This window comes from Mercenaria mercenaria, chromosome 17, assembly GCF_021730395.1.
Source record: "Mercenaria mercenaria strain notata chromosome 17, MADL_Memer_1, whole genome shotgun sequence".
Taxonomy (NCBI): domain Eukaryota; kingdom Metazoa; phylum Mollusca; class Bivalvia; order Venerida; family Veneridae; genus Mercenaria; species Mercenaria mercenaria.
This window is the reverse complement of record NC_069377.1, coordinates 3332233-3359330: the sequence shown is the minus strand read 5'-3', so window position 1 is coordinate 3359330 and position 27098 is coordinate 3332233. Positions and strand designations below refer to the sequence as shown.

The window sequence follows — 27098 nt, the reverse complement described above, 5'->3', positions numbered from 1 at the left end:
GATGTTGCAGACATCGTGTCAAATTTATTTAATGCGGACCAAAGACAGTAACAATTAAAGTTTGGACAAAAAACGCTGTTCTAAGCTCACGGTAATGGGGATAAGCCAATGGAAAATAGTACACATTTTCCACTTATGACAGGTACATGATTTAAAAAATAAAATTATGTTCAAATATACTATATTACTGTAGTCGGTTAGAGTTCTTGTATCCAAATACCACTTCTGAAGATAAGGATCAATGATAATTAACAAATAATCAAGTCCTTCGATTGGTTTATCGTTTGATTTACCACGGTTCAGAGTTCAGATGCGTAGGAATTGAACTACTCGGGCTAACGCCCTCGTGGTTAAATACTGAAGCATCTGAACGATGAACCGTGGTAAATTAGACGATAAATCACAAGAAAGCCTTGATTGTTTTCATTCTGAAATGTTCATTGAAATATTTTAATAAATATTATGCTGGACTTCATTTACCCGAGGAGTAATGTATCGGACGTCATGCGGCAATTTAACGTCCTAATTGACGTCATAATGCTCTCTTACCGGTCCGCGCGTCAACCGTTGTTTATCGCAGACTATACAGAGCTTGATTTCCTTCTTTGTTTAACTGGAAATCAAAGCGAGTCATGTTAGAATCTTTGTTATATCATGTTTACAGCGACGTCCAGAAAAGCTTGTCTTTGCCAGATATACAAAATCCCTGCTCACCTAACATGCCTTTGATTTTTTACGACTAAGTCTTATGCAGTACTTAATCAATGAAACTGTACGATACACAAAAAGAGAAAGAAGTCCAATTCCATAAATAAGGCCAAACAGAACAGGGACTTTATTTAAGTCAAACTTGAACATTGACAATTCATCGTTACACACAAACAAAATCATACAACAGTAATGTAAAGATAACATATTAAAGCAAAACATACATCAAACTATTGTAAAAAGTCAAGTACTGAGTGAGTTTAGCATGGCAATATCTTGGTATATGTTTTGCTCAAAATAAAGCATAAATTGGAAATATATTCATCTTCAATGTCATTACATAGATAGAGTATAATTTTCCTATCGTTTCTTTGTTTCTATATCTACATGTTTCAATAGAAAGCTGTTGCAAAGGTATACAATTACTTAGATTTAGTGACAGCTTCATCTGGCCTTTAATCTATGCAATGCCGTGCACTTTTGTGCTTTCCACGCATAACTCACTTTAATGTATACATCTATAACTGGAGCATCTTGCCCCCCTGTATATGTGACAAATCAGATTCTACAGAATTAAAGAATTTCGAATAATATATATGACGTTACAGTCGGGGTATATCATATTATTACAAAACATGTTCAAAAAATTAAGATTGTTGAAAAGGAACAAACTGGCTTTATATGGATAAAGATTAATTTTGACCAAGATGTGTACATTTGATATATCACGACTGTTGTCCCTTTCTGGTATTTTATGATTTTATTTTCAGGAATATTTCACTAGAAAAGTTCTCAACATTCGCCATGATTACCACGTTTCATTTCAAAATAGCAAATCTTAATCCGGTAAATAATCAATAAAAGTTTCGTTGCACACTGTTGATGTTCCACGATAGTATGTTAAGGCTTGTCTCCTGTATGTTTTTTTTGTTTGTTTTCTTTTGACACCTTTAATGTTTCATTGTTGCCGCTGTTGGATCTTCACGTTCGCTGAATTTTTTTTCCGTCAATAAAAAGTTTAGTGCCGATGAATTTGATATATTTTTCTTTCACTTTTGCGGCTTTCATCACTGGTTACAGATGTTTTCTAACCTTCCTGATCTCCCTCTGAAGCTGTTCGCCAATGCCTAATTTTGCCGAATTCAGCTGATCCGTGAAGTCAAATGGAACTTTTCTCATATGTTCCCTTTCTGCAGGGTAGTGAAACTTAGCGACGATTGGTCGTGGTTTCATAGATTTGCCGAAGTGTCCAACTCTGGCGGCGCGATCGATCAGAATTTTAACTGACGCATTCTTACCCATATCAAGATTGTCTCGCATAGACCTTGATTCAAGGTCTATCACTTTTGAATCGAATTTTTCATTTGTATCTGAAACTAATTTAGAGCCCGTTTCTAAAGATCTACACGTTTCCTTGAGCTGCTTGATTTCACCTTTCGCACGTTTTATGTCTGCTTTGTTTTGCTCATTTTCTTTGTTGCTGTGCTCGCATGCACTTTCTGATTCAGTAACCCTAGTATCTAGAGATTTCAATTTTGACTCCAGATCAGACACTTTGACGTTAATGCTGTTCACAATTTTCTCAATTTGTTCCGTGATCTTTAGCTTTTGTTTAATATCCTTTATCTCTTCAAGAAGTTCTGTAGTCCAGGGTTGGGGTGAATGTTGCATAAAAGGACGTTTGAGCTGGAATTGTTCCGACGCGCTTTGAACTGCATGCTACACAAGAATAAAACAGATTAAACACGAGGTTTAATTAAACATATTTTTTTATTCAAGACGAATGATATCAGTAAATAGTAACAAAAATATGTACAATAAAATGAAATACCTTCTGTGTGACATTTTTTAGGGCATCTTCAATCTGCTTATAGGACAGGTTGTTGTAGGGCGAGTCTCCGTACAACAAATTATATACCCAGCATTCACACTCGCATTCTTCACTTGGAGTGGGCGTCGTCTGCTCTTCAGCTAAAATCAGTTGATATATTTAGCCGACAAAATGCCTGTATATTTTTTGATAAACTAACATCCGATTACCTCCACTATAAACAATAACAGTATTTTCTCTCTTTTTTTTTTATAAGAGTTAAAATCCATTTAGCAGGTAATATACCTGTATATTATTTTTCAATAAACAAATATAACCTCACCTCTACTAAGAGTCATGTAACCTCTTAAAATAGAACTTGTTATTACATGACTCTGGCCAATAGTTTTTGCTCAATGGTCAGTCTGTATTCAAGACATTTTTACTGGGCTAATTTCAAAAATTTAGAAATAAAAGAAATTGAAAATTAATTTCTGAAGTCATGTAATAAAACATCTATTAAAAGGCTTGGAAGTAAATAGTCAGAACTATTCTTCGGACGATAGTTTTGACTTTGACAAGCAAGCCAACATGTACTACTAGTATTATATTGTAAATAGTAAGACATGGCGCATTGGGTACAATACAGTTCTAAGCGATACCGACACTGACACACTGACGAAAGTTCCGTGTATGGAATGATTTGAACCCTACCTGTCTGCCACGAAGCCTCGATAGTAAAGAACTGGGCCGTGACAAAATTGTGCCCTGCAAGAAAACAGGCATTCTGTTTAATCCTTACTGATTAAAATAAATTTGTACATGCACCTTAAAGGAAGCTTCTTAATTATATTTTCTAACTTTGGAATGTCAAATACAATATATAAATGTTTAGAAGATATTAGGCAGCGAACGTTTTCGTCTTTATCTATTTTGAATTTTCAGTCGGATATTTAGAATGGCAATTTTTAGTTAAATTCAAACACATGAAAGTATTAATAGCTTACTTTCAATTGATATCATCGTCATATTTATTGGAAATGTTGTCGCATTGTCTGTGTTGTTGTCGTACAGGGAGATATAAACACATTGTACAAGTAGAGGTTCCATCTCCAGTACAAAATATGTATCTACCGCAGCTACACTGAAAGTCTGAATGGATGATTGACATGTAGAGAACACATGTATTATTCTAGACGAATATCAAACAAACGAACGAACGTGTATAAAACATAAAAAATCCTGAAATGATTTAAGCAATTTGATATGTATTGAAGTCAGCACATGGGTATTATCATTTTGAATACTGCCATCACACTGCTCTTCATCTTTTCATTTTGCAATTTAACATGCTTTAAGGCTGACAAATTTTTAGGGGAGAATGCTTCCCAAAATTCACCTTTCCATAGAAAGAATAAGCACCACCCTTTAACCATAAATTTACTTTCATAAAATACTTTGTCCGATCGGAGAATTACTAATAGTAATTATACGTATTTATGCAATAACACTTGATAGGAGAGTAGGAGCAGCACACTGTTTACCTTCTCATATGTCGAATTCGGTATTAATGTACCACTACATGGTTCGGCACGATAATGAAGAACCATACGGATAGAGGCCGGCAAGTTGACGGATGCTATCGTCACGTTGAATCCGTATAGGTGCATTGCCCATTGGTACGATATCACCTGTTTGGGATAAGACTATGTTTGAGATTGCATAAATGAATAAAAAAAAATACAGTTTAATTCAATCTCAAATGTTTCTAGATTAGAATGTGTACCTAACAACTTTAAAGCTATTTGAAAATCAAAATCTATCTACTCTGTCCATAGTGTTGGCATTCCTTTGAACGCATTTATATATCAATACATAAAGTACCCAATAGATTAAGTAATGATAAATCGATAGAAGTTTCTGCTTCTTTCGATTCAAAGTGTTTCCATAACTTAATCTGTTCAGTTATCATAGCAAATCGATCATGAAAAAAAATCAAAATCAAAATTTATAAACATTGTGTAGCACCATTTTTATGATAAACACTCAACAATTCAGATACATTTACCGATCTGACCAGAAGGACAGTGCGACAGAAAGTCATCCGAACATAGAGAGAATAGGCATGTCCGGCTAGTTTTTAACAGTCTGGTTCTTAAACATGCCATTTGAAGAGCCCCGATACACTCGAATGCAACTTTCTTTGTAGTAACAAGTACTAGTCTCTGAGATTGGTGGCAGGAGACACTCAAGAGCATCTCAGAAATTTAGAACGCGGCTTTCCCTGTTGGATATTCTTCCGTGTTATTTTTTGCAAATTGGGCGTTTTGTATTGGGCCTTAAAGCTGATCCGTTTTCAATACTTATGAGTTAGTTTATTTCTGACATGACAACTAAACAAACAGTAGAGATAGACCCTAAAATTTTCAATGATAGTAATATATTAAATAAAGTCTAGAAATGGATTTCCAAGTCCTTGAAACAACCAAAAATGATTTCACAAATGTAAAGTTTATGATAGTTTTGTTAATATCAATAACAGAAGTTTTAATTTTTAATTTAACGTTGTGATCCACAAAGAATGACAACTCTTGCCTTGGGCTAGTACTTATAAGCAGAGATATCTATTAGTTTACTTCCCTTGCAATTACACAATTGAGTGGAAAATGAAAACTGTTTTAGACACAATATCATATTTTTTTGCACAACGAAAACATTTAGGATTTATTCATTTGTGTTTGATTTACCCCTCAAAACATGGTTCCTATGATTTTGTCAACTTACATATGGTAAAAAAATAACTTTTAACAAGCCAATAATAAAATAAAGTACCAGTAAGTAAACAATAGTGCAGATAATACAGTTTTGCTTCTATCAAAATGTCACAATAGAAACACTTTTGTAATACAAAACATCTAGTAGGATTAGTAAATGTGCAATTATATTGATCTCTATTTCCTATGCCTACAACCAGATTAATAGACCTAAGGTTTATTGACAGGTAACGTCTATGCTTACATATAATTGAGCCGTGCCATGGGAAAACCAACATAGTGGGTGTGCGACCAGCATGGATCCAGACCAGCCTGCGCATCCGCGCAGTCTGGTCAGGCTCCATGCTGTTCGCTTTTAAAGCCTATTGGAATTGGAGAAACTGTTAGCGAACAGCATGGATCCTGACCAGACTGCGCGGATGCGCAGGCTGGTCTGGATCCATGCTGGTCGCATACCCACTATGTTGGTTTTCCCATGGCACGGCTCATATGTCTTTTGCTAAAAACATTTTGTATGTTTGATGCAATAAAAGTATTGTATTGTATTGTATTTATAAATACGTACATTTATACTTATTTCTTACGTCATTCTTATTAAGAACTTGTCATTTGGCTTGACTGAGTATGAAAATTAATTGCATGGAGGTGCACATTAAAAAGATAAATATATACATAATAATCATATGTACTAAAATGGTTTTACCTCAGTCTCCCCATTTACGTGTACTTCCTCCACCAGTGTTAATGGTTTATCTAACTGTGAAATGTCAACTGAAATGAAAAAAAAACTCAAATAAAGTTAGATATTGATACATATTTTACTGTTAAATGAAATAAAATTTAAGATTAAAATAACCCCAATGTAATAATACTGGAACATGTTGAGAAGAGTAAGGCTTAGCGATTATAGACCGGGTGGTGTCCTGGTGCCGTTTTACCGCCTATTATATCTGTTCGTTTTCGTCTGTTTTCGATAGCCGATATTGTTTGTCTATATGTGTAGTCTGTGTGCATGTATATATATTTTCAAGTGTTGTGTTGTTTAGATGGCATAGGTCTTTCATTGAATGTGGCTTTTCTGTTGGACTCCAGTTTTTTTTCTATTTTGGCACGACTTCCCACTCAAAGCGATGTAATACAACAAGATACAAGTTTGACAAGATTTTAAATTTACATCGGATATCACCAGAGTGTGAAATACAACTTACTGTCTGTATTAACGGCGTTGAAGATTATAGCTGGAGGTAGAGCCCCTCCACACATTTCATCAGAGTTTCCTGCACAAGGTTCAGTGCATGCTGTCAATGTAGGTCCACTAGCAGACGCATCCAGACACGAACATGTTTCGCCCTATCAAACCAAACACCAAAAAACAAACCCGACTGTGAATAAACTGTATTTCTGCTCCGTTTAAATGTAATAGTTAGTAGCAACAGTAGTATTAGAATTACCGAAGCGAGCGTCTTTTACCCCACTTGACCTTTTGACCCTCGGTCCGAACTGACCAATGCCGGACAATTTAAAATCCACAGGTTTTAAACCCAATTAAAAACCAACTAAAAAGTTTTAAAGTTAAATTTAAATACATATGATATAGATGAGTTTACAAAATAAAATATATTGTTTGAAAGAAAGAAAATTTACAGATAATGTAAATCCTCACTTTGTTACAACAAAAAACGGGAGGCTAATGATAAAAGCTACCTGTTCATCTTGTGGAAAGATGAAATCAAAGTTTGTTAAAAGTACAGGGGGTAATTTAGATATTCACAAAGCAATGTTACCTTTATTACCTAAGAAAGGTTTAACACTTCCAGGATATAATTATTGTGGGCCGGGAAATCCCCTAGATAATGGACCCCCTGTCAATGAACTGGATGCAGTATGTATGGACCATGATTTTTGCTATGACAGTGATGTAAAAAAGGGTACATGTGATAAGCAAATGCTTTCCAACTTAAATAAAACTAAATCAAAAACATTTGGAGAAAAGATTGCAAAACATTTAGTTGTGAAACCTATAATTAAAACGAAATACACACTTGGTCTTGGACAAAAGTCAAAAAACGGGAAAAGGGGGTAGAGTATACCCCCGAAATAAACTGGAGCGATGAATTAGCAGAAGAATTACACAAACCAATTAAAAGGAAATTTAGGAAACGAAGAGTGATAGTTAATGATATTGATGATACTTGGTCAGCTGATTTAGTTGATATGCAAGCTTTTTCAAAATATAATAAAGGAGTAAAGTACTTGTTAACCGTTATTGATATATTTAGTAAATATGCTTGGGTTATTCCATTAAAGAATAAAACTGGAGAATCTGTTACTGAAGCATTTGAAAAAATAATTTTAGAAGATAGAATTCAGGGACAAAAGTCCCCGAAGACTGCAAGGATTCCACAAAATTTATGGGTAGATGAAGGAAAAGAATTTTATAATAAAAAGTTTGAATCATTTTTGAATAAAAAAAATTAATATGTACCATACATTTAATGAAGGAAAGGCTTAGTAATAGAAAGATTTAATAGAAGTTTAAAAAGAATAATGTGGAAATATTTTACAGCAAATAATACTTATACTTATTTAGATAATTTGCAGGATATGGTTGATAAATATAACAAAACAAAACATTCTAGTATAAAAATGGCACCAACCGAAGCTAGTAAAAACTTAAATAAAGGTACTGTTTACTTTAATTTATATGGTGATTTAAAGATACCAAAGAGCAAAGCAAAATTTAAAATTGGTGATCGAGTTCGCTTAAGTAAACTTAAAAGACATTTTGAAAAAGGATATACACCAAATTGGACAGAGGAAATATTTATAATTTATAAAATTAATAATACAAATCCAAGAACATACACTATTAAAGATTTAAATGATGAAATAATTCAAGGTTCATTTTATGAACAAGAACTTTTACCTACTACACAGAAGTTTTTAGAATTGAAAAAGTTATTAGACGAGACTATAAAAAAACAAGCTTTAGTAAAAGGGAAAGGTTACAATGAAAAATTTAATAGTTGGGAAACCATTTAGTAAATTGGAAACAAATTTAATTTAGAAATAAAAAGTTTAATTATATAAATGAGTAATAAAAATCTAATTTCTAATAATAATGGAATAGAAACAATAGATAAATTTAAATTATTCACTTAACTAAAACTAGCTGCTGCTTACAGAAAAAGTTATAAATTTTGCGGGAGAGTAAGTACCGGATTATATATTACAGCAGGTGTTTTTGGTTGTTCAGCTGCATTAGTACTTGTTCCAGCTATTCCTATATTTGTAGCAGTTTGCTGGCGCTGTTCCATCAGTAATTACCATATTTACTAACAGACTAAAACTTGACGACAAGAAATTTATTTTAAAATCACATCATCAAAAAAATAAAACAACTTATAACAAAAGCACATATCGGAAAAGTAAATAAAGAAGAAGAGAAAAAAGTTATTCAGGATATTTTTACAATACTATTAGAAATGCAGAAAGAAAAAAATTATTCAACACCTCTTGAAATGCATATGAAGGAATTTAAACTTAACGGATATAAAAGTAAAAAGAAGAAGAGCTGTATTAAATTTTTACGTGTGTTTTTAAAGATTTTTTTCTATAAGTATATTATTATTAGATGGTTAATTTAGAAAGGTAGATAGAATGATTATGCCAAAATTATCTAGCACTTTAGGAGAAATAATGAATCCAGATGAAAATTCATATAAGAAAGTTCTTAAAAGAAGAAATGTTATTAAATATCGTTAAATCAAATAGTTAGCGATAAAATATAAAAACCACGTCATTGATAAATTACAAATGTTATAGATCCTTATCTTCGTAAAAGAACTTTATTTGAATGGGACTGTGGTTGTCTATTAACTGAAGAAGAAAATGATGAAAGATTATGTGATTGTCCCAGACCAAATAATTATCGAAACAATCCTAAAAAAGTTATTGTAACCGACTGTGATACTAATGAAGAAAAAATATATAGAAGCACTTACAAAGCATCTAAAGAATTTGGTATTAATGCGGGGTTAATAAAAATGTGTTGTGAAGGGACAAACCGAGTAAAATGTGGAATATCAAAAGTTAATGGAAAAAGATATAAATTTAAATATTTTATTTCTTCTTAAAGATAATTTAAAACTTTATTATATTTTATTATTTTTTAATTATTTTTTTAATTATTTTTTTAATTATTTTTTTAATCCTTTTTTGCTTGAAGATTTTTTTTTCTAAATATAATATATAGATGGAAATCGAGAGATCTTCAAAACAATATTATAAGAAATTTGAAATTAAAATTACAATATAACAAGATCCAAAGAATCAATTATATTTAACTATAAACGACTCTTATGAAATACTTAAATCTGAACTTAAAATTTTAAAAGGTATAAAAATAAACGTTTTGTTTTAAAAATAACTTTTGCAAAAATGGATAAAACTGATACAATATATAAATCACTTATTTTCAATCAAAGGCTTTAGAAATTATTAACAAAAATGAAAAAAAAAAACTTTACATCAAGCTTTTGATGAAATAATAAATAGAATTGGTAATTGGATTTCTGAAGGAAGTGGCTGGAGAATAGAGTCAGTTGATGCTCATTATAAATAGATATAAGTATAGTCCATTGGCTGCTTCAAGTTATTTAGAGTTACCAAAACCATTACAAAATTCAATGAAAGGATTAATAAATATAAAGAATGATGATAACGAATGTTTTAGATGGTGTCATTTAGCTTACAAATTTCCTGTTGAAAAAGACCCTCAAAAAATTTCAAAATATAAAAAACATATAAACGATCTTGATTATACTGGAATTAAATTTCCTGTTACATTAAATCAAATACCTAAAATAGAAGTTTTAAATGAAATATCATTTAATATATTTGGTTATGAAGAAAATAGTATTTATCCATTGTACATATCAAAGTATCAATACGAAGAACACTGTGACATGTTGCTAATTACTAATGATAAGATAAATGGCGACTGTAAATCACCAGAGACCCCAGTTCATCATTATGTTTGGATAAAAGACTTTAATAGATTAATGACTAACAAAACCAAAGACCAACATAGAAAATATTTTTGTAAAAGTTGCTTACAACATTTTACTCAAGAAAGAATATTAAATGAACATATTCCAAATTGTTTAGCTATTAATGGTACCCAAGGTGTAAAAATGCCAAAAGAGGGAAGTAAAGTACAATTTAAAAATTATCATAAAGGTTTAGCAGTACCTTTTGTAATTTATGCTGATTTTGAATCAATAACTAAAAAAGTTTTAACTGCTTTACCATCAACTGAATCTTCATTTACTGAACCATATCAAAATCATATAGATTGTGGTTACGGCTATAAAGTTGTTTGTTGTTATGATAACAGTTATACTAAACCAACCCAGATTTATAGAGGTCCTAATGCAGTTTATAAGTTTATTGAAAAAATGCTTGAGGAAGAGGAATATTGTAAAGAAATATTTAAAGAACATTTCAACAAAGAACTAAGAATGTCTAAAAATGATTCAACCGAATTTAAAAAACAAAAGTTTTGTCATATCTGTGAAAAAGAATATAAGGAAAATGAAAATCCTGTCCGAGATCACTGTCATATAACAGGAAAATTCAGAGGAAGTGCTCACTCAGAATGTAATATCAATTTTAAACTAACACATAAAATTCCTGTTATTTTTCATAATTTAAGAGGTTATGACGGTCATTTTATTATGCAACAAATAGGGAAATTCAAAAAAGAAATTAATGTTATTCCTAACAATATGGAAAGATATATGGCATTTATGATTTCCGACTTGGTCTTTATTGATTCATTCCAATTTATGTCTCAATCATTGGATAACCTAGTAAAAAATATTCCAGAATTTAAATACATCTCAAGAATTTGATTGTGAAAGCATTAATTTATTAAAAACAAAAGGTGTTTATCCATATGATTACATGGATTCATTTAAAAAATTCAAAGAAACAGAATTACCTTCTAAAGAAGAGTTTTATTCAATTTTAAATGAAACTAATATTTCTGATAATGAATACGAACATGCTAAAAATGTTTGGAATAAATTTAAAATTAAACAATGGAGAATATCATGATCTATATTTAAAAACTGACGTATTACTTTTAGCTGATGTATTTGAAAATTTTTAGAAAACTATGTTTAGAGTACTACAAATTAGATCCTTGTCATTATTTTAGTAGTCCTGGGTTAGCTTGGGATGCAATGTTAAAAATGACTGGAATTAAGTTAGATTTAATAACTGATATTGATATGTATCTTTTTATTGAAAAGGGACTGAGAGGAGGAATAAGTTATATTTCAAACAGATACAGTAAAGCAAACAATAAATATATGAAGGATTATAATTCAAAAGAAGAAAGCAAATACATTATGTACCTCGACGCCAATAACCTTTACGGTTGGGCTATGTGTCAACCTTTACCCTCTGGAAACTTTAAATTTATATCTGAAAAACAATTTAAGAAATTAATTGCAAAAGGTAAAACTAACTTTATAGTTGAATGTGATCTTGAATATCCAAAAGAATTACATAAAACCCAAAATGATTATCCTGTAGCTCCTGAAAAAATTAAAATACCAGATCAATGGCTTTCTGATTATAATAAAAATATTAAAACAGAATTTGAAATAGGAAAAAGTAATGTAAAGAAGTTAGTTCCAACTTTAATGAAAAAACAAAATTATGTAGTTCATTATAAAAATCTTGAACTATATACACAATTAGGGTTAAAAGTAACAAAAATACATAAAATATTAACTTTTGACGAAAGTTCTTAAAAAAGTATATTGATTTTAATACTCAAAAAAGATCTAAAGCAAAAAATTCATTTGAAAAGGACTTTTTTAAGTTAATGAACAATTTCTGTATTCGGTAAGACAAGGGAGAATTTACGCAAGAGGGTTAAAAATTAAATTAACACATGATGAAAATATTTTATTAAAATACATAGCCAAACCTTCATTTGTTAGTTCAACGATGTTTAATTCTAACCTTTTTGGTATTCATAGAATAAAAGAAAGTTTGTTATTAAACAGACCTTGTTATGTTGGAATGTGCATTCTGGATTTATCAAAATATTTAATGTATGATTTTCATTATAATTACATTAAGGAAAAGTACGAGGGTAATTGTAAATTATTATTCACTGACACTGATTCATTATGTTATGAAATTAAAACCAAAGATGCGTATAAAGACTTTTATAAGGACAAAGATTTATTTGATAATAGTGATTATGATAGTAATTCAAAATTTTATTTCGATAATAATAAAAAAGTAATTGGAAAATTTAAAGATGAAGCTGCCGGTGTAGTAATTGTTGAATTTGTCGGATTAAGAAGTAAAATGTATTCATATTTATTAGAAAATGAAGTTAATATTAAAAAATGTAAAGGAATTAAAAAACTTGTTGTTAAGAAAACAATAGTTCATAAAAATTACAAAGATACTTTGTTTAATTCAACCCAAAGTAATCACACCTTTAAAGTTATTCGTTCTAATAAACACAATCTTTCCAGTTATGTTATAAATAAAACATCTTTATCATGTTATGACGATAAAAGATATATTCTTGATAATGGTATTGATACATTAGCTTATTCTTAAATTAATTAAAGTTTTTTATTAAAGTTTTTATTAAAGTTTTTTATTAAAGTTTTTATTAAAGTTTTTTATTAAAGTTTTTATTAAAGTTTTTATTAAATTATAGAACCATAAATTGTTAACTGAATATTCATAACGTTTAAAGAATTAATAGAAATAACATCATTTATTTTAAATTCATTTGCATAATTAATAGAAATAGATTCATTTTTTCTGTTATTTTTTGCATTGTAACTTTGAAGAATTACATTTTCTTTATTTTTTAATTGTAATTTAGCTTCTCCTTTATCTAATTTAATTGCATCAACAAGAATAATTAAGATGCAATTAAAATTAATTCTTACATTATTACCATTTTGAACTAAACCAGGACTAGCATTTACAGTTTTCCATTGAAATAATCCACTATCAGTATCTTGGGTATAACTTGTTAAAAACAATGGAGGTTTTCTTATTAATTGCCTTTCTATTTGTTTTTCTATTTTATTTACTTTTTCATTTATATTATTAAATATTCCCATTATATTAATTATTTCAGTTAAATAAATGTCCTTTTTAGTTAAATAAATGTTCTTTTTAGTTAAATTAATTTATAATAGTTTGTTCATTTACTCTTTGATTATTAATTTTTAGTATTTTATACAATAAATCATACAACGGTACTTTATCTTGTAACATTTTAATGAAAAATAAACAATAAAAAACCACAAAGCATACTTGTTTTGTCTTGATATTGAACATTGTTGTATTTTACATTTGGTAAAATACTTAATTACTTCTTTCGGCGAGGAAGTCCAAATGGGTCGAAATATATATTATTAAAGTAACAAACCCAATGTGTTCCAGGACCAACAGAGTCGTCCAAATTTATAATTCCACACTCGTCCTTTTCTTTTAATTTTAGTAAATTATTTCTACTAAATACACCCCTAAAGTTTTTAATTTTTAATTGTTTTACCCATTGTTCAATTTCAAAGTTAGAAATAGGTTTGTTTATAAATTTTATTTTTTTTTTACTATAGGAATTCGTCTGTAAGGTCTCCGTTGAGAATCAATCTGTAATCCTTTCCCACTTAACAAAGATGTAATCAAAGGTATTCCTAGACTAGCAGCCAACATACCTAAAAACCCACCGTCTTGTTTTTGTTTTTGTGTTAATTTAATCACTCCAGATCCTACTAATTGCTTTCTTTGATTAGGTGTAAGATATGGTGATATCATATTTCTCTTATCATTAGCTACTGAAATAATACCATTTCCAATTTATTTTACTAACACCAGTACTGGCCAGTCCAGAAAGGGCTCCAATGCCTAAAGGGGCTAATATTTTTGGAGCTATTTTTGCTGCCATTGGAAAATTTGTTTTTCCTAACAAACCAGCCAAAGCTCCTAAAAATCCACCATTTTGACCTTGACTGGACATTTGTTTTTTGAAATTGTAATTTCTAATCCCTTCTTATTGCAACAGCCTTTTTAATTTGATTAATTTGTGTTTTTGTTAATAGTAAAGGAAAGTTTCCACGTAATTGTTCATGTTTTAATCTAAAAGTATGTGGAATTTTGTTGTTGTAGGCTCGGGCTAAATTTTTCTTTTGTCCATCTGTAAGGTTAATTTTATATTCAATATAATTTGATGACATTATATATAATTTATATTTATATTTATTTTAATTTATATTTATTTTATTTAAACAATAACAAGTTCAATTTAAACAATAACAAGTTCATTTCCAATAGTATTTATTTCAACTGTTTCCTCATATAATACAATTTGCATAAACACGAATATTGGCTGCTGGTGGAATATTTAATTTAGCTGTTAATGTAATATGCTTAGGATCTTCTGTTATTACTTCCTTTTTATATTCCAAGTTAAAATGAATAAATCCAAACAAACTTTTAAAATTAAATCTATTTAAAAGACTTCCAGTAGTTTTGTTATTTTGTTTATAATAATAATTAATTACATCATCATATATTCTTGATATGCTTGTGTATTCTGTTTCTGGATAAAAAACACCATTACCAACTTCAAGACGACAGGAGCTCAAAATGCAATTTTCATTTGCTGCATTAATTTGAAATGTATCTAATAAATGTGGGTTATGTTCTTGTGAATTACTTTTATCAGGTCGTTGTAAATAAACAAATACATGTTGTGGTTTTATTACACCAGCCGTTATTCTAAAGGTTATATTAGTTTGTTGTGTATCAGTTGATTGTGTCACCATTTCCCTAAGGTATGACCATCTTGCTTTTGTAAATCTTTCAGAAATTAAATTAAGTCCAAATTCATTGAAAATTAAACGTGGAACCCATAGAATTAATTTTGTTACAATTACTCTACCTGGGTCTCCACCAGCTCTAAAAATTAATTCATCATCATCTGTCAGCTGCAGTGTTATTTGAATTTGACTTGGAGGTAAAATATTAGTTTCTAAACCTTGAAAAAATGAATAATTATTTAATGGAATTTTAGCATTTACTTCTTTACCACCTTGGATTAATGCCTTTCTAATAGCGAAACCACTATTATATCCAGCTTGATCCTTCCTACTTTCAGCAGTAGCAGTAGTATCTAAAGAGATAAATTCATTTGTTCCAGTTGATTCTGCATAATCATTAGATAGTTCAACTAAATTTTTTACATTTATTACTTTGTATAAATTATTACAATCATATACAATTTTTCCATTTTGTTTAACCACTAACTGATCAATTAATGAAGCTGCATTATTAATTAGAGCAATTTGATCTCCATTAGCATAATTATTACCATCAGCAAGCTTATTTACTTTAAAACTTACTTCAAAATAACCATTAAACCAATCAAAATATGAACTTCTATCATTAATTGTAAAGTGATATCCGTTTTTTTGTTGTTTAACATTATTTCCCAAGACAGATATTAATGCTGTATCTAATTGAATAGGAGTTAATTCATATCTTTCACAATATTCTTTTGTTCTAAACATGTATATAATATATATTATTTTATTTTTTTATTAAAGTTAAAACTTTAGTTTTTATTCTAGTTTTTAATTTATTTTTTATAAATTAATCTGTTAATACGTTTACGCGTCCCCGATCCTGACAATAATCTATTTAATCTTATATCAATATCCTCCTCATTATCATTATTATTTTTATTATTATTTTTATTATTTTTATTATTCTTTTCTTGTAATTCCTTAGCAATTAAATTACCAACTGCCGGAGCAGGTTTCTTTTTAAGTTTTTCAACAATTTTAGCTGCAGCTAAATTTCCAACTTCTGTTCCAACCTTTTTTGTTCCACTTTCAAGTGCAGAAGACAACAGTCTCCCGGGGCTATTAGCCACTGCTTTTCCTGCTGTTTCCAAAGCTTTTTTTCCAGCTGTGCTAATTGAAGATGCGGCTGAACTTGAAAGCAATTTCGTTAAAGTGTCAAAGATACCTGTTCCAAGGACTGCGTCCTCGGAGACCTCAGGTCTCCCGTGTATATTTCTTCTCCTGTGTGAGCATCAACATAAATAAATATTCCTTTATTTTGTCATAAACTTTTTTGTACATTATATAAAACTAAAATTTATAATTTCAAATTCTTTTAAAATTAGTGTAAAACTTGTTTCAACCTCATTAAAATTAATTATTCTACCAAATACATCTGTAATATATATTCTAATTGAATTTATAATATAGTTATTAATTCAGAATACCAACTCTTTGTGGTTCTTTTGTAAATGGATAAGCTCTTTTTTAAATCTGCAGTACTTAAAGCATAGATAATATCACTGAAATTACCATCAACAAGTGAATTATCAATAAGATCACAATGAATGTAAATTGTATCCAGAGAGTTAGTTATATTTGGTGTTTTAGTTCCCCATTCAGTTTGTCTAATTTTTTTTTTTCAAATCCAAGCAATGTATGAAAATTGATATTTCCAAATCCAACTTAAAATTATCTGTAATTGAAATCAAAATCTTAAAACTACTTAAATCAAATTCCAAACTTATTCGTGCAATTTCTGATTTATCAAATTCAAAAATCATCATTACTTATTAATGTTTCCTTAATATAATTATTAATATCTGTGTAACTGTAAGAACCATTGTAAATATAATATCTTTCCAATCCTTACCATTATGAAAAACGAATTCTTTTATTGTCATATTCATCACTAATATTTTTGCCAAGAGTAGGTCATAGTGTTAATACTATCCAAACCAACAACATAAGTTTTTTTTATCTAAAATTAAAGAACGACTAAATCTGATTGTAAAATCACTCGGAGTATTTTATTATCTTTTACTGTTTCAGAACATAATACTATTTTTTGTTCCATTTTATAATTATTAAACATATCTTTTTAACTAAAAACTTTAACTAAAATTTAAATTCAAGAAAAATAATTTTTATAAAACATTTCATGTTGTTCTGGTAACAATGTTTTCATTTTTAATAGTTCATCAATTATTCTAATACCTTCATTTTTTAGTTCTTCATTATTATTTCCAGCATTAATTGAACCGCAAATTAACTCCAAGTCATTAACCAATTCTTTCGGATTACAATGGGCAAACGTCATAACCTTGTCCCCTAATTACTTTTTTAAATTTCATAGATCTTTTAATTGAAAGGTAATCCTGACTTTTCTGTTAATTCTTTAAATATTTTTCTTGAATGAATTGAATGCTTTTTATTATTGTTATATCTTTTATTAATTAAACCAATTAAATCATCATCTACTTTAGTGTTAATTACTTCTTTTCCAGTTATTCTATCCTTGGCAATTAACTTATTTTGACCATAAAGTTTATTTAAGTTAATAATTAAATTACCATATTGTCCATTTGGTGAAACTTTATATGGGTTATGATATCTTATTCCCTTTCCAACTACCTCTGAGTCATTAATCATTTTTGATAAGCGTTCACCATATCTTTTAAGATTTTTTCTGTCTAATTCTAACTCCGAAACATACTCACCTGCAGCCATAGGTTCTGCATTTGTAAATTCAACTATTTCATCTGGATTTTTTTTACTGTGTTCATTTATTTTACGAGTACATCTCTTTAATTTTTCGGTAACCTCTTTTCTTGTTTTTATCCAATCATCTTTATTTTTGTTTATTACTAACTCTGATAATACAGGTAACTTCCAATCTGATAATACATCTTTATCAATATTTACATCTAAATTTGCCTCAAATTTTTCTTCTTCTGATTCTTCAATTGTATCTTTAGTTGTATCATCAGTTGTTTCAGTTATTCCCATCTTTTTTCTTCCATAATCTTCTAATCTTTTAAATTCATCTTGAGAAACCCGTTCAACAGATTCATCTCCCCAATCTATTGGTGAAGCCGATTTTAAAGCTTGTTCTCTTTCATAATCTTTCAGTACTTTTTTAATTTCTTTTTCAGTAGGTTCTTTGTTTATTTCCCTGTATTTTTTATATTCCCTCGCCACATCTTCAGGAGACCATGTAATTGACGGTTCTTGGAATAGCTGTGGTACACCCTGGTATGTTTGTATGTCTTTCATTTCATCACCTAGTAATGCTAATTGTTGTTTTATTCCAGGTAATGCTTTAACTGACTTGATAATTGTTCTTTTTGACTTTCTATTTTTTCAGTAATTGGCTTATAAATTCAGTAAAACATATCCCGATTGTAGCTTTTCTTATTTTTTTCTCTCATTATTTTTTCTCCAAGATCTCTCATCTTTTGCCCGACTAATTTTTTTCTTATTATCATTTCATTAAGTTTTGATTGCATTTATATAATAATGTAAGATAATGTAAAATAATGTAAAATAATGTAAGATAATGTAAGATATTGTAAAATAATGTAATATTATATAAATGGAAATTCCAAATTATGATACAAAAAATGATAAATCCAATAACTTTAAACAATTTTATCCTTTTATGCCAGATTCATGTTTTAGAATGTTAATATGTGGATCTTCTGGATCTGGAAAAACAAATACATTAATGCATATACTTCGAAAACCTCTTATATATTATGATAAATTATACTTATATGCTAAAAACTTAGAACAATCTAAATACCAAGATTTAATTAACAACTTAAATCAAATTGCAAAAAAGATTAAATTAGATCCAAATGAAATACTTGAATATTCAGCTGATCCCGACCAAATTGAACCTTGTGAGAATCTTGAATCAGAAAACAAAAAGTAGTAATATTTGATGATTTTGTATGTGAAGATAAAAAGGTTCAAAATGAAATAACAAAATACTTTATTCAAGGACGCCACAAAAACTGTTGTGTTATTTATTTAAGTCAGTCTTACTATAAAACACCAAAAGATATTCGAATTAACTGTTCACATTATATTTTATTTGAAAGTCCAGGTAAAATGGAAAATAATAGGATTTGTGATGAACAAAATATAGATCGTGATACTTTTTTCTAATGCAACAAATCAAAAATATGATTTCTTATATATTGACAAACCAAGGAAGTTTTTAAGAAAAAACTTTACTGGTAATATATAATAATTATATAATGGAGTTTTTAATGATGTAAAACAAATAATCAACCTGACAGTATAAGTAAAGTTAAATTTGATATTGATTTAAGTGATTATGCTACTAAAAAACAATTCAAAAAGCTTAAAAAGGAAACGGAATCGTATCTTCATAGAAATAAGGAACTTGATAACACAATGAATAGAGCATTAGATATGGGAGGTAATGAAATAATCAACCTAGGAAATCCAGATAAACCCAACGATGCAGTTTCAAGACGGTTTGTGTATAAAAAAATCAAGTGTAATAGATGACTATAAACTTGAAGATGTCAAAAGTATAAAACAAACACTAGAAGTAGAAGTAAAGAATATTGAAGAATTAACAAAAGATTTTAAAAAAAAATTCATTATTAATTAATCAATTACAAGGTAAAATTGAAGAAGAAATGAAAGCTATGACTGATTCTATTAAAGAACTTGAAGAGAAATCTGATTTGACAGATGAAAACATAAAAGAAGTATTTCGAGTTAATTTAAACATTTTATACACTCAAGTTCAAGAATTAAAAGATAGTATGATTAAACATGAAGAACTAAAAGACAAGATTATTGAAGCTGAGAAAAAGTTACAAAATATGTATCAGTTAGAAATCAGAACAGAAATAAATAAACTAAATACTGAAATGACAAAAGGGAATCAAGATTTACTCGATACATTTTCAAACAAATTTGCAGAATATAAATCTGAACTGGAAAAGGCAGCTTCACAAAGAGGTGATGATCATGATACAGCATTAGATGACTTTAAAAAAGAAATTAATTCTAAAATAGATGACTTTAAAAAACAAATTCGAAATTGGATTAGTATTGTTGACAACCGTCACAATTTAAAATATGCAGAATTAAGTAATATTACAAAAAAATTACAAGAAGATATTAATGAATTTAATGATAAAATTAAAAAAATAATAAATGATCTGGACTCTGTAGTTGAAATATCAGCTAAACAAGAAGAAGCAATTAAGATAATTAATGATAAAATTAATGATAAAATTAAAAAAATAACAAATGATTTGGACTCTGTAGTTAAAATATCAGATAAACAAGGAGAATCAATCACTGCTAATACCCAAGTAATTACTGCTAATACTAAAGCAATAACCGCTAATGTCGAAGAAATTTCTACTAATACTGAAGAAATTACAAAAGTAAAAAATGTTTTCTTAAAACAAGAAACACAATTAGCTAGAACAAAAGGTGTTGTTGATAGTTTATCTGCTTCTGAAGTTGCTACAACAAAACGAGTTGATGATTTAGCTGAAATAATTCTTAAACTTAAAAAGAAAGACAAAAAAATAGAAGAAAGGGTAGAGGAAGTGGGACGTGAAGTGTTTCTCTTTGAATACTATAATAACACTCTTTATGATTATGTAAAAATGAAAAAGTATTTTGACCGTAACGGTGACTGGATATATTCAACATATGAAGATATGGCTGGTTTGAACTATTTAAATGCATTTCAAGTAAGACCTGGAATTTTATTAGATTATAAAGATTTTATAAACACAAACCAAGAATATCAATTAATTAGACAAAGGGTGCTTTTGAAGGGTGTGTTTAAGATCGAAAAAACCGGAACTTATATAATAGATATTAAATTTTTATTAACGGGGGCCAGACCCATAGGTGAACCGGATAAACCGATTAAAAGCCCAATATCACATTTTATATTTAGGTTGTGGAATCTTGACTATAATCCAGCCTTTGGTCCATTTAATTCATTTAATATTGTAAATATAGTAGCCAAGGACTTTGACACTGATCAGTTAATATCTATGTATAAGAAAAAAATTAAAGTTCATCTAACACAAGAACAAGAGACAATGTTTGATATTCATCCTTATAACGATTCGGCATCTACAGAAATAACATTTTCGCTTTTGAGGGATAGTTACATCAAATTCTACATATCGGATGAACCTGTATCCTATGATAGAAACAGATTTTTGGATTAAAAGCTTAATTAAAAGCTTAATTAAAAGTTTAATTAAAGTTTTAATTACTATGTGTACCCTGATAATATACTTACTAATTGAAAATAAGATCAAAGACCATAGACCCACCTTACATTTTATTAATAAAAATAATCTGCCAAATTTCTGCCAAAGATTCGGCCAAAGATTCGGCCAAAGTAAAAGCAAATGACAGTTTGCTGCCAACTTGGCAGAAAAATGGCAGGCTTTTGATTGGTTGAATTTGTGGTTTCCCGCATTATCATTTTTAAAAAATGCACTTGATTTACCTATGACACTTATATTAAATCACCTGTAAAACGTAAATCGATCACAAGGAAGTTTAAACGAATTGTACTACAAATGTAAACATATCGCGGTTAACTTTATGAATGAAAGTAAATATTAATAGAACGACACCGGTGTCGCTTTACATTGAGCTTACAAACGATATTGATTGATAAACTTATTAAAGAAAATGACTGGTGTCGTTAGATTTTGAGGGTACAAGTGTACCGAGTGCAACCGAAGACTGTAGGTCTGACTGGGTCAAAGACCTCGAAGGTTTCAGCTTCGCGAGTTAGTATTATAAGTTTAGGGTTGGGTTAATTGTTGGGTTTAAAACCTGTGGATTTTAAATTGTCCGGCATTGGTCAGTCCTGACCAAGGGTTAAAAGGTCAAGTGGGGTAAAAGACGCTCGCTTCGGTAATTCTAATACTACTAGCAACATAACCAACCATCTGTCTCCTTCAGGGACTTTTGTTTTAAAGAAAAGAAAATTTTTGTAAAGTTGTGTAGAATTCAAAGATTTAAACTTTGTAGATATGTTGATCTTTTTTGACATGGACATTGACCTTTCATCAGGAAAAACTAAGATAGAGTAGTTGTTAGACAATTTTTAACTTTTGTCGAAGTAAATTTATTACATTTTTTTTTGCATGAAGGCGACGAAGTAATAAGCTCATTATTGAAAATGTACGAAGCAATGATTCTTACGTGAACACCGCCTTGTGGGTAGTTTCTCTCGCGGCAAAACCCCGAGCAGTAAATGTGTGTCATGTTTGTCTTTGTGACGTTAATTGAAAACGGGTTAGCTGTCAGGTACGATGCATAGCAATCACCTGCCACTGAAAAACAAAACAATGAATGAATACTATAATAAAAATGTCAGTCTAGACGATATAAAAGATGAAATCACGCAAAGAAACACACAAAAAACTTTCAAGCCGGCGCTATGGGACTTGTTGGAAATTTCATTTCCCCTCTTATGGACACACATAAATCAAATCTAGTCTACGACTGTTTTATTTTTATGATTTTCAAGCTTTCAATGAATCTATTTAAAGATCTCATTAATTATCACAATTAAGCGACGTGCAGCGGTCGTAAAATGTCATCCTCTATTTGGACTTAACGCTTTTTCTAGTATATTGCGAGCATGAAGTCCATTTAATTTTTTGTTTCATAAAGTTATGATTATGCTAAAGAGGGTGCTATGTGGTGAATGAATTTTCATTACTACGCCATTCAGTCCGAATCTACTATTCGTTTTTAGTTTGTTCATCTTTTGTTTGATGCATTTTTTATTTTATTTCCATAGGAATTATAATCGTTAAAAATGCCGTACGGCGGCTGTGTTTTTGTAATATGGCCTTTCCTGTTGAACTTTGACCTCGTCTTTTCTTGTTTTTATTATTCAACAGATGACTTTCTTGAAGTCGAACATATTTTTGATAGTCATTTAAATGTGAAAAATATTTTGGTATCAAAGGGTGGGTACATATCTATTTTTTTTAGAAATGTACTCGAATTAGGGCTGTCATTGATTGGGTCTTAGGTGTATCGACGATACCGATATATCAGAAGACAAATATCGACGATACATCGATATATTGATTATTAAGTTAGATTAACGACCTATTTGTTCATATAATACTATATACCTTCCTGTAAATGCTATTTTAAGTTTTATTGCCGACTTTCCATATTTCTGTTTGATTGTGTTGTATTTGTATTTATGAAATAAAAGAAATACATAAAAATTAATAACATCTTTCATTTTTAATTTGCCTTCACTCCTTTTTTGCATTCATCCAAATTTACAACTTTGTGAACTTAAGTTGTTTTTTAGGGTCTGAGTGTTTATTTGGGTAGTTTTTTCTCCCTGTAAAATATCGATTTTTGAAAATGGGAATCGATAATCGATCGACAAAAAAAAAATCGTTGATACATCGATATCGTTTCTATCGATGACAGCCCTAACTCGAATTGAAATTAGTTCGCGTATAATTGCGTTTTGACCTGCTACCGTAGAGTTATGATGTATTGTCACCGCATGACATAATTGCGGTGCCAGCTGGATAGAGGTTCCATTACCAATTAATCAATTATATATCAATTGCCATGTCATAAAGTACTTTAAATAACTGGCGGAGTAAAAACGGGAACGACATGACATAATTTCGGTGTCAGCTGGATAGAGATTGCATTATCTATTAATCAATTATATATTAATTGCCATGTCATAAAGTACTTAACTGGCGGAGTAAAAACGGGAACGGCATGACATAATTGGAATGCATATTTTTTGCCAGCAATTTATTGCATGGTTTTTATTAATTGTGCTTTTAAGAACACGGTAGCTAGAACAAAGTGCACATAATAGGAAAATTGTCGTTCAGATTAATTCATATTTTATTCATGTAACGTATTGATTGACATGTCGCAGCTTACAATGCGGATGTTACTATCATCAAAGTCGGATAGTAGCAGTTAATGTAATTTGCCTTTCTGACGTAATCACAATATAACAGATATCAGATTTAAATGTTTTATATTATTGGTACATTCAGTGTTGCATGCATGATTTTTTAATGTTATGTGAAAGGTTTCTGTAAATCAAGTTAGGGCATTATTTTAATCTAGTTTATTTATTGTACGAGGGAGATTCAAAGTGTTCAAACTGTGTTTATTATTTGACTTGATGTACATTTATATATAGTATGAAGGCATGCAATGGGTCTGAGCATATGTTTAATTCGACAATTAGTAAATGAAAATTCTATCACGACCACAAAAAGAGAAGAAATTTATTAGATATCAGAAAATCATTGCTATATTTTTTCGGAAGGCTTTGAAACTTATATACTGACAGATTATATTCTATGGAAACACATAAGAGGAAGTTGTTTTTACTATTTTTTTCCATTCAAAATTGAAAAGCGTTTGTAACGGGGTACCGAAGATAAACTGCCTTAATTATAAAGCTTTACATTTGTACGTTTTCCTCCGTTGTCGCAAGATTTTTTTTATTTCCTTAGCGATCTGAGTTCGATTCCCAACTCGGGCATATTTCTTTCTTGATTTGGCATTTTTAAGGTTATTCAGAAACAAAAAAAATCATATTCTAATGTTTATGATTTGACCAAACTTTAGTTTTAAAGAAAGGTATTTTTAGTGAAAATCTGGAGATCAGTGCCTTCAAAAGCAAAGTAAAAGCGTAGACAGTTCATAAAATTATGAAAATGATTTGCAAAACAATATTTTTAAAATGCTCAGTAACCCTTACCATGCTGGATACGATTGATTCTGCCTTTGCGACCAGTGTTGATTATGATCAGCCTGCACATCTGTCCAGTCTGATCATGATCTGCACTCTTCGCCATTCAGCCAGTATATTTTTGGTAAACACCCCTTTTAACAGTTAATGTTACTGTCCAAATTGAAAAATAGACGAGCTCATTAAAGAAATATAGCAGGGTAAGGGTTAATGATCCAAACAGTTGTCTTACCTGTAGGTGTGGCCGGTAAAAGTGCGAACGTCCGCCCTGTACCCACAATAAAGATCACTGTCCCATTCGCCAGTTTCAAACTAGCCGCCCTGTACCGTACCGGATCTAGACTTCTGTCAGACATGGTGAAGTCCACACTGTAACTGTATAGACATATCAATTATAATGGAAAGAAAGCAGATATCTGGAAGAATTTATGGTACATTTCTGGGAATGAACTTTTTTTTTTGTTTTTCGAATTCTAAATTTCGAGGCGTCCAACAAACGCTATATTCACTATGCATCATTAAATATTTCACGCCAGTTCAAAGCACTGAAGCCAGTACAGACTCATGTTAATAAAATAATGTGTAAATCCCTTGACTTTATGTATATTATTCAGATCTGGCCATACTCATTGAAAAAGCAAATCAGGAAACAGAGATATATGATCAACGAAGGATTTTTTCTGTTGAATTCATATTAAACAAACATATTTTGATAATTCACTGAAAAAATAACAACATGTAGTAAAAGAGCTTTTTATCACTATATCACTATATTGTATGATTTATTTGAGAGAGAGAGAGAGAGAGAGAGAGGGGGGTGGGGGGGGGGAGGGGGGGAGAGGGGGTAGGGCGGGGTGTGTGTGGGGGGGGGGGGGGGGGGTATAGAGGGGGGAAAGGGGGGAGAAAGAGGGTTACAGAGAGAGTAGGGTGGAGGGGAGGGACGAGGGAGGGGAATGGTGGTGAGAGCGAGGGGGGGAAAAGAGAGAGTGAGAGGGGGGTTGAGGGATTGGGAGAGAGAGGGGGGGAAAGGGGGGTATACAGAGAAGATACGGGGGGACAGGGGAAGAGAGAGAGGGGGGAGAAAAAAATATGGGGAGGAGAGAAAAAGATCCCCGTATGACGAAGCAGTTAAAAATGAAAGATCTCAAAGAATTTTGTATTTTTTATACGCCCTTTCATTAAAATGGTTGTAAAAAGGAGATATAAAAGCCTTTAGTTCAGTTCGATAAATTGGGTATTCAGTTTTTAAAATTGAAGTGATTTTACAATTATGGCCGCAAGAAAATATAAAAAAATCAAAAATGGGGTTTTCCCAGTTTATTGAAAAGAACCTTTTTTCTTTACGCGTTTTTATTGGGGGACGTGAATCATCAAGTCATTTCCCAAACACGGAAAACTTTAAGACTCACAGAATCACGGCATCAAGGGGTGTATCTAAAAATGTATAGCAAGCCTTAACCTCTTAAAACAAATTTTGTGTTACATTAAAATAAGTTTTCTTTATTTTTTCATCATTAATTTTTATTGTTTATAAATATTTTTTGATTTTGACGTTAAAAATGAAAATGGGAAATTTGAAATTTTGACGTTAAAAATGAAATATGTTTGAAAAATTGACGTTAAAAAAGACAAAAGAATTGCAAACCTTGTATAGGAATGATTAAGTTTTTTAGCGTCCAGCCACAAATCCCGAATTTTGAAGTGAAACCGTCTGGTTTGATGTTTGTCGAGTTAAAATTTTTGTTAAATAAAATGCTCCCATCTTTATTCCGGTAAGTCACTCTTGTCTGACAAAAGAAAAAATTTAAATACGGCACATCGTGATTTGTAAAATAAAAATGGAAACTTTTACTTTTGAAAATTGATTTGAACTTATGATGTAAAACTCTTGCAAAATTTTTCAAAAGTTAAGAAAAAATTTTTAAATTTTCAACGCAATGCTTTTTAAAAATAAATAAATTGGTTTTCGTTGTTACCTGTATACAATAAAATGTATGTACCATAAAACTATAATTACAGTTTATTTGATATTTTTGAGTTGTTTTTTTCGTTTCGGCAAGATCAAATTTTTTGTGTACATACTGTGTAATTGATGTAAATTGATT

At 30.0% G+C, this 27098-nt stretch overlaps 1 protein-coding gene across 1 annotated transcript; it reads right to left on the bottom strand.

The window, feature by feature from the left end:
* Window positions 1–1782: 1782 nt before the first annotated feature.
* LOC123536376 (uncharacterized) lies at window positions 1783–26654 on the bottom strand. The gene is made up of 10 exons (XM_053528672.1): window positions 26639–26654; window positions 25226–25368; window positions 22431–22561; window positions 6501–6642; window positions 5996–6063; window positions 4063–4209; window positions 3526–3670; window positions 3233–3286; window positions 2540–2679; window positions 1783–2427 (listed from the first exon to the last, which is right to left on the bottom strand). Exons 2-10 carry the CDS (start codon window positions 25347–25349, stop codon window positions 1783–1785), a joined length of 1596 nt encoding a protein of 531 aa, XP_053384647.1. The 5' UTR covers window positions 25350–25368; window positions 26639–26654.
* Between the last annotated feature and the right edge of the window lie 444 nt (window positions 26655–27098).

What these genes read in the sequence shown, in the direction of transcription:
- LOC123536376 (XM_053528672.1), bottom strand. Translation starts at nt 25,349, where the DNA reads ATGTCTGACAGAAGTCTAGATCCGGTACGGTACAGGGCGGCTAGTTTG. An exon ending in CAACGCCGTTAATACAGACA is followed by an intron (nt 6,064 to 6,500) that starts GTAAGTTGTATT and finishes TTTTCATTTCAG; the next exon opens with TTGACATTTCACAGTTAGAT. An exon ending in CGAATTCGACATATGAGAAG is followed by an intron (nt 3,671 to 4,062) that starts GTAAACAGTGTG and finishes TCATCCATTCAG; the next exon opens with ACTTTCAGTGTAGCTGCGGT.